At 40.1% G+C, this 9,254-nt stretch overlaps 1 protein-coding gene across 1 annotated transcript in view; it reads left to right on the top strand.

Annotated features, from left to right (window-relative positions):
- Window positions 1-9,254, top strand: part of Aplf (aprataxin and PNKP like factor) — a 52,389-nt gene that overhangs the window by 14,381 nt on the left and 28,754 nt on the right. Inside the window, exons 3-5 of the mRNA XM_013352936.2 lie at window positions 1,721-1,893; window positions 6,774-6,921; window positions 7,221-7,350. Coding sequence (XP_013208390.1) covers window positions 1,721-1,893; window positions 6,774-6,921; window positions 7,221-7,350 — 451 coding nt within the window. The remainder of the gene's footprint in view (window positions 1-1,720; window positions 1,894-6,773; window positions 6,922-7,220; window positions 7,351-9,254) is intronic.

Below are 9,254 nucleotides of genomic sequence, written 5' to 3'. Positions count from 1 at the left end.
ATGTGAGAATTAGCCTAGAAGAGAATGGGTCAAGCAGTGTTTAAAAGAATACAGTGTCCGTGTAATTATTTCGGGTAAAGCTAGCCTTGTGGGCAGCGGGGTGCTGGGGACGCAGCCCCGCCGCTCCTATTACTACAGTTAGTCATATGTGTATATTTAAATGGCTAATCAATAAAAAATGCTGAGTGATTAAGTTGGTATACTCGGGAAATTGTTGATTTCTCTAGAAAAAATAATTTAGTACATGTAACAGAGGAAAGGCCACAGGGAGAGTTGTTCTATATTAGAATCTATTGAAAAAAATCACAGATTTTATATTGCTTTGTTTGCATTATCATATATTAAGTTCTTATACAGTAAGGGTTCTTTATTTCAAAACCTAATAATAAGAGAAATAGTTTTACCTTGATTACATTTAAGATTTTTTTATTACTGTGTGTGTGTGTGTGTGTGTGTGTGTGTGTGTAGAGAGAGAGAGAGAGAGAGAGAGCGCAGAGGACATCTTGCTGAAATTGGTTCTCTCCTTCCATCACTTGGGTTCTGGGGACCGAGTTTAGGTCCTCAAGCATGGTGGCAGGCGTCTTTACCTGCAAAGACTGCTAACCAGCTCATATGTGCAAACTTGGAAGTTCCTTTCAATAGGTCTTTTAAAAGTTACTCTTGAGAAAACTAATTATCTTTGCTAATATGGAGGCAGTCAGTGGAATAATATAATCTAAAATAGTTAATGCAGTAATAATTTTGTTTTTTATGTGTTAATTACTTGTGATTTCAATCTAAATGATATTCGTGGAAGGGGTTTTATTTAAAAGTAGAATTATTCTTCACCACAGGTAGAAAGAAAGCAGTAATCCTTGAGATATTTGAACACATCTCCTGCCTCATGGTTTTTTATTTTTAAATTTTGTCAGAAATTATTAGGAAAAATAAATAGCAAAGAAGTGCTGTTGCCAGGGGACGAATGCGTTTTGTATTAACAATGGGGACCATTCCCATACTGAGAATTATTTTTTCACCTTTCTTATCCATTGAGCGGTTTATTTAACTAATCAATTGATTTTACTTACTATTTTGGATTCCTTTAGGAATGGGAGGTTATCTTTGTTCCGTAACAAATAAAGCTTGCCTGAAGATCAGAGAAGCAGAACAGCCAGCCATTAGTTCTTACCCCTACGACATTCTCAGACCAAATGGGCTATCCTGTCTCCACAAGTCCTCAGACTGAATGCTGTCTCTACAAAACATCAGTGCTCCTGTCTTCTCCCACCTTATATTTTCTCTCTGTCCAGCCATATCACTTACCATCCCCACCTCCCTAGTGCTGGGATTAAAGGTGTGAGCTACCACCTTTGACTCTGTTTCTTTTTTAGACTGATTCAACCTCATGTAGCCCAGGGTGGCCTTGAACTCACAGAGATCCATCTGCCTCAGTCTCTTGAGTGCTGGGATTAAAGGTTCATGTCTCCACTTCCTGGCCTCTATGGCTAACTAGTGTGGCTAGCTCCCCACTCTGACCCTCAGGTGAGCTTTATTTGTTAAAGCACAAACAAAATATCACAGGAACCCGTTTTTCATTTGCAAATGATTATGTTACTAGGTGCCAGGCTTACTAAACTTTCAAGAGTAATTTTATACTTAATTGTTTTGATACCAAAATTGGGAATCATTTCATATTTAGTTGTATTTTTCCTGTTGCACACTGTGTTCTCTTATCGATTAGATCCATACGAATCCGTGTTTCCGTCATTCCTCTGAGGAGAGCCAGCTCTTGCCAATGAAGACACACGTGTGGTGCTGGCTGAATCCTGGGGATAGCTTCTCATTGTTACTCAACAAGTACTCTTTCCGTGTTTTCTCTACACAAGCTGAAGAGGAACTGGAGTGCACTTTAAGGTGAGTTTGTGAGCAATGGTGTTTGAATCTGTTTTCGCCACCTCCACAAATGCCTCACTGAAAATCATTCTAGGTTTGAGTCATATTTGGGCTGCAGTAGCCACATAATTTGTGTTTCTGGAAAACATTTGACTTTGGAAGCTATACCTCATGGTGTGCTCCAATACACACCATTCTTTACCTTTGTGTTCCTAATGTTTCCACCAGACAAAACTAACTATATGTTTTCTTGAATTTTTAACTTTATTAAAAAATTTAAGGTATTCTGACTTATATCACTGACTTACCTTACAATGACATCATAAAGTGCAGAGCTGGAGAACTGAAGAAGTTAGGTAGTAGGACGGAAGCACTGAATCTGGTAGAGTTCACATTCACAACTAGTTTCTGAGCCAGTTGCCAGGCAGCTGTTGCTGGGCTTTGTTTCTGCCTCTAACTGGCGGAGTTCAAGCGTTAGACCTGTAGAACTAATTGGAGATATTGACATATACATTAGACAGTTCTTGATATCATTGAGGTTTTCAGGTATTTTAGAACCACTTCATTTTACATTGTTTATCACATCAAAAATTTAAGGTTGTTGTTAGTGCCGTGTTCATCTGCTCACACTGGAGGCCAGCACATGGTAGAGAAGAGCAGCTACCCTAAAAAGTAGAGGAGCTTTCTTTTCCCCAGAAGACCATCTTGGGGAGCTAAGTGCAGGAAGGGCTTTTGTAGAGATGAAGAGGAGGTGCACTTCTGTGCTGGACAAGTCTTAAGGCAGCATCTTCATCATTAGCCATGGCCTTTTCTTTGTCTTGCTCTTCTAACTGGAAACTGGCAGCTCCCAAGGCTAATTCCTTTAGACAAGCATATTATTTTTCTGCAGGCTGCCCACCCTGGCAGTTCACATGTTCGGTGTTAGTTGATGTTCCAGACACAGGATAAGGAGAGATGTCATGTTTCTAATGTTATCTGAGGGTTGCCAGATGGTCGGGATTTTAAAGAAAGATTGTATAGCAGTTACTCATCTAGGTGTTTGTATAGAATGTAGAACAGTGAGCAAAGGAAGGGAAGTTAATGCAACTGCCAGACACAGCTCCTAAGAGTAGCCACTGTTCATTATGGCATAAGCTTCATTTTTTGAGCAATGAGATCTTCGTAACATTGAGTGAGGGGATTCACACTACAAATCTCTCCATGTTGCAGTCGAAGGAAGACAGAGAAGGTTTGAATCTTGCCTAGTGTTACATAATAGGTCCAGATTCCAGACCCGAGTCCACTGTTTCCAGAATAATGTTCTTTCAGACCACTACCCAGCACTGCACAGAATGCCTGCCCTCATAGCTGGAGGATGGCAGAATCAACCTGGAATGGCCATAGAATGGGAAGAAAGAGGGAGGGAGAGAGAGGGAGAGAGAGAGAAAGAGGGAGTGTAGAGGGAGGGAGAGAGGGAGGGAGAGAGAGGGAGGGAGAGAGAGAAAGGGAAGGAGAGGGAATGAGGGAGGGAGAGAGGGGGAGAGCCTCATAAAACCTGGGCAAATCTCTATGATATTGAGGTAAAAATTACAAGTATAAAAAGTATATACCATTTCTATCAAATAATGGATGCATTCATATAGTGAAGTTATAAAGACATTATATTCAGTCATTTAGGGATGGAGTGGAAGGGAGAGGAACAAATTTGAGTTTGTGTGCTGAGTGAGCTTTGATTGTTTTTAACTGGAGCAAATATGACAAGGTACTCCCATTGGGATAGTGTCCATGTATTAGTATTTGTAGACAGGGTGTGCTCTCATTGGGATAGTGTCCATGTATTAGTATTTGGAGATAGGGTGTGCTCCCATTGGGATAGTGTGCATGTATTAGTATTTGTAGACAGGGAGACAGGGTGTGCTCTCATTGCTTCCTGCTTAGCGCTGTAGTCTAGAGACGGGAGAGTGTCCTCTCCAGACAGCACTTTGTTGCAGTGGTTAGAAGGCTTCTAATGTGTAATATTTTTCTTTCAATTGATTGCATATTTAAGAAAAGAACCCAAACAACAAATTAACAGTTAAAATAAGAAAACAAAGCCCCTGGTCGGTTCTCATTCTGCTTTTGTGTACATATTTTTCAGTGTCTTAGGACTGTATAGTGTCACTCACGGCATACAGTAGGAGCATGTGGCTACACAGCACCTCTAAGTTTTCATTTTCACTTGTTTTTACTTATCTCTGAAATTATTCTGCTAGAAATCCCAATGCTTACACTTTTCTTTTGAGAAACCATAGAGAAATCCAAATGAGGAAAAATATACCTGGTTTTGTATTTAAATAGTTAAATAATACACACGGGAGCAGGGTGACTTTTGCATTCCTGATGTGTCTCTAGTATGGCGTGCAGAGTGCGTGTTGGTTCCTTGGGTCTCAGACTGAGTGATGCTGTCATGGGAGTAGGACCTTGTTTTTATGGCTAAACTTTATTGTGGATGAGGAGGTCACAGTTTCACCCCGGGGAGATTTTCTTAAACATTGTCTCAAGGAAACTACTGTAAATTGATGCGTGATTCATAAAAACTCAGAGTCAGATGTTGGGATTCCACCTGAAGATCTGGAAAGCAAAGCAGCCAGCCTCCAAAAATGTCAGGGTGAGACTGGGACTGAGAGGTATCTCCTCCTGCTTTATATTCCTCTCTAGGGCTGGGGTTAAAGGCGTGCTGCCTGGTTTCTATGGCAACCAGTGTGGCTACTGGGATTAAAGGTGTGTGTTACCACTGCCTGCTCTGCAAGGCTGACCAGTTTTACTCTCTTATCTTCAGACAAGCTTTATTTATTAAAATCAAGTAAAATGCCACCACAGTAAACTTATTTTTTCCAAACTATCACAGTTCTTAGCACTTAGATCCTGTGTTAATAGCTGCTAGTTTCAAGCACTAACTCTGAACAAAGCAATACAGTGTTGAAAATCTCATTATAATGCGACAGCAAATAACTCTAAAACTCAGTTGTGATTACAGAAAGGGTGCGAGCTCGATGGGAAAGGAGCTGGGAGGCTTTCGGAGGAGCTGGGGAGGAGAACCATAATCAGACTATATTGCATGAAAAAAATCCCTTTTTAATAAAAAAAAATGAAAGGAAAATTAGAAATTTCAGTTGTAATTATTTCTAAGTCAGCTCATTGGTATTAGTAGTATATTTTATATTAAAGATATAAAAATAGGTAACATATTTGAACATAACTTAGACTATATTTTGAGCCCTTAAGGATAACTTAACTGCTCAAACAATCTTAAATGTGAAGAATATTCCTAAAGAACTCACATCTCCCAATTTTAAAACCTTCCATGAAGCACAGTCATCAAGACAGTGTGGTCCTGGCATAAGGACAGAAATGAGTCCTTACATTTACAGTCTTTACTGCTGACAGGGCCCCCAATACTGGTTAAACAAGGAAAAGTCAAATGTCAGAAAGTACTGGAACAGCTAATATCCACATGGAAAAAGTGAAGTTAGATTTTCGCTTTATATCACGTAAGACTCAAAATGGATCAGAGACCTAACTGTAAAGAGGGGGAGCATAGGTGTAAATCTTTACCACCCTGCTTCAGGTATAACTTTATGAGTCTAACATCAAAGCACAGCACAGACAGGAGCTCTGGAGAAATTGGGTTTTCTCCCATATGAAGATCTGTATGCTTATAAGAGCACAGTCATGAAACACACAAGACAAGTGAGTGACAAAAATTTGTACATCATATATGTCTATAACATACTTACAGATTATATAAGCAGTTATAATTCAACACAAGGTCAACACAGTTTTAAAATGTACAACTGATTAGAAGAATATTTCCTTATAATAATGTGAAAAGATAGCATCATTAATCATTGGGAAATTTAAGTGAAATCTATAGTGAGAAACCTTTAATGATTTGAAAAAATGCTCATGAAGCTATGAGGCACTGTAAGCAAAGACATTAGTAAACGTTATTAGCGTACGGAGAAGCCATAGCTCCCATATACTGTGTGCTATTATGAAACAGTACTTTCTCCTTGGAATGCCCATATTCTGATAAGTTTTTAGACATCTAGAAATATGAACAGCTGTGTGCCCTGGCACTCCCTCTCTTGGGTTTATGCCCCCAAATTGAAAACGTGTTTATACGAAGCCTTATACATGTAATCACACGTAGCATTATTCGTAATAGTCCAAGTGGGGAAAGATGCCCACCAGCTTCTGAGTTAGTAAGCAAATATAGAGTAATCTTGGAATGGAATATAGTTCCTGCCATTTATTATGATTCCTGCCACTGAACTTCAAGTCTCCTTGAAAGAGATAATTCTTTATTTTAAAGCCACTAAAAGAACATTTCAAAACTGCGAGTCAGCCCCTTCAGCTGCCATGTCTGAAATCCCTTATCTTCGGTTTTAAAGGTGTATTCATTTTTATTTTATATGTGTGCATGTTTGCTTGGATGTGTGTGTGTGTGTGTGTGTGTGTGTGTGTGTAACTGCACCATATATATGCTTCTGACCACAGAGGCCAGAAGAGGGCATTGGATCTGGAGTAACAGACGGCTGTGAGCCATCTGTGGGTACTGGATCCTAAACCTAGGTCCACAGCAAGTACTCTCAACCACTGCTCCATCTCTCAGCCTCGCCCAGAGCTTTAAAGACGAGTGCATGCTGTGATTATATATATATAAAATATATGATATATGTGATAATATATGTGGCCAGAGATAAAAAACAAACAGAAACAACCCTTCTACTGTAATAGAAACTGTGTTTTTAGTTTTTTTAACTTTGACAGAGGAGCCCAGTACCCCAGTGAGAGTCCTCAGAGGTATAGAACTGACCAGCCTCAGGTTCCACCAGAAGTGTTGTAAATGATAGAAAACAAAGTTCTGTTTTATTTTCTAGGAACAGTCAAACTCTTGATGAAGAGGATGTGTTGAGTGACGTGCAGGAGCCCCCTGTGATTAATCCACCCCATAAGACAGCTGGTGCTTCAAAGCCGCAAGGAAGCCCGGGACTACCCAAGACCAAGTGTGCTGCCCTAGAGCCTACGGTGAGAAACTGAAGAAGCCCCTTCCTAACATGGTCTTTATCTCACGGAAAGACAGCTGACATCGTGCATATTTTAACACCTGCGGCATTGATCTGCTTTGTTGTTTTTAAGTCTGTAGAGAAAGTCACACTAGGCTGACAAAAACCAATAGGAATGAATTTCTTGTTGGAAATTTAACTAATTTAGTCTACAGTAGTGGGTCTCTCTGTTAGTGATAATTTTCTCCAAAGTAAATCATTTTACAAATTCACTAAGGATGCATGGCACCTTTAGGAATTAGTTCATGGATATTCTTTTAGTCCTCAGATGCTCCGAGTGGTGTCAGTGAGCACCAGCCACACCCTGCCCAGAGGAAAAGAATCCTCCCAGCTTGGATGTTAGCAGAAGATTTAAGTGATCAAAGCCTTGCAGCTCCTGTCAAGGGTGGAGGTAGGTTTTTGTTTTTGCTGATGTTGAGTTTCAAGGAAGCATTAAAGACAATTAAGAAGTTTCTCTGAACAAATAGGTATAGAGTGGTGGTCGCACATGGTATGGGTCAACCTGGGACTTTAAATTCTATTCTATTTATTTTGCGACATGATCTTATACTTGTTATGCCCCTGCCTCAGTCTCCTGAGTGTTGGGGTTGCAGTTATGGGCTGCTATGCCCGTTAACCTGAAATTTACTTTTAGATGTGTGTGGAATATAATTCAGAACATAAGCTATTGCTTTATGGCTTTTCTCAAAGAGCATTCTATCTATTGATACCTTGTTGAGCATGTGATATTCCTCTTATTGTTAGAAATACTGTTAATATATATAGTCTCAGGTGAGCATGTTGGTGTCATATCTGAGATGAAAGAACACCACAACCAAAATATTTAAAAAATAATTAAATAAAATAATGCCATGTTCACATTGTGTGTGCTACGAGATTCAAGAACACTTGGCTCTTGTCCTGACTCAGCTTACTGTCATGGCTGACACCTCAGTGATTTATGTCACTGGGCATCCATTGTTTCATCATTGTTCATGTGTCTGTTTTTCTCCCATAGACTACATCCCTACTGAAGTTCCCCTCCCTCCACTTTCCCTCTCCTATAGTTACACTTTGTTTCCTTTCAGAAAAGGGCAGGCCTCCCAGGGATTATCAACCAAACATGGCATATCAAGTCGCAATAAGATTAGGCCCCTCCCCTCATATTAAGGCTGGATGAGAAAACCCAATAGGAGGAAAGGGTCCCAAAAGTAGGCAAAAGAGTCAGACAGCTCTCACTCCACTGTACGAGCCCCACAAGAGGACCAAGCTGCACAGCCATTACATATGCAGAGGGCCTGGTCAGACCCATGCAGGCTCCCTGACTGTCAGTTCAGTCTCTGTGAGCCCCTATGAGTCCAGGTTAGTGATTCTGTGTGTGAGTTTATTTTATTTTATTTTGTTTTATTTGTGGTGTCCTTGACCCCTCTGGCTCCTATAATCCTTCCTCCCTCTCTTCCTCAGGATTTCTCGACCTCCACCTAACGTTTGACTGTGGGCCTCTGCATCTGTTCCCATCAGTTTGCTGCATGAAGCCTCTCTGATGACGATTATGCTACACTCCAGTCTAGGAGTATAGCAGAGTATCATTAGCAATCATTGACTTTTTTTTTCTTTCGCTGGTCATGTTTGGCTCTAGCCTAGTTCTTTTCCATCTGTGATGTTTCTCAAGGTTTTTGTTTTAGCAAATTTTAAGAGTCAAGTGTCGTTCCTATACATGGTAGGATTTGATATCAAATGCCTTTCCTGTGCATTGTAGGATTTGATATTAAATCAGCCTTGCGTTCTGAATAAACCCCTTTGACTCTTGGGCTCTTTTGTTTACTTTTCAATTCTGGGAATTGAACTTAGGGCCTCACTTGCTGAACAAATTCTTCCTCAGCTGATTTTTTTTTCTTTTTATGTCCCTTTTAGTTTTTAAGGATTTTTAAATGATTGTTTTAAGTGGTGTTGAGCTATAATTTTATTTTAGTATAAAGTGTTATGAGGGATTTTAATGTAATTGCTGGCCTGGTAAAATGCATTGAGAAGTTTATGCCTCTCTGTTATCTGAGAAAGTTTACCCTAGTTCTGCCCACTGTAACAGAGTACTGTAGCCTACATGACCTATGTGATATTTATTTCCTCACAGTTCTGGAGGCCAGAGATCTAATGCCAAGGTGCCAGCATTGTAGCTTCTGATAGCTGTCTTCTTTATGTATTCTCTCTCTCTTCTCTCTCTTCTCTCTCTCTCTCTCTCTCTGTCTCTCTGTCTCTGTCTCTCTGTCTCTCTCTCTGTCTCTCTCTCTGTCTCTCTCTCTGTCTCTCTCTCTCTGT

Source organism: Microtus ochrogaster, unplaced genomic scaffold (genome assembly GCF_000317375.1).
Source record: "Microtus ochrogaster isolate Prairie Vole_2 unplaced genomic scaffold, MicOch1.0 UNK1, whole genome shotgun sequence".
NCBI classification, from domain to species: domain Eukaryota; kingdom Metazoa; phylum Chordata; class Mammalia; order Rodentia; family Cricetidae; genus Microtus; species Microtus ochrogaster.
This window is presented reverse-complemented; position numbering and strand designations above follow the sequence as displayed.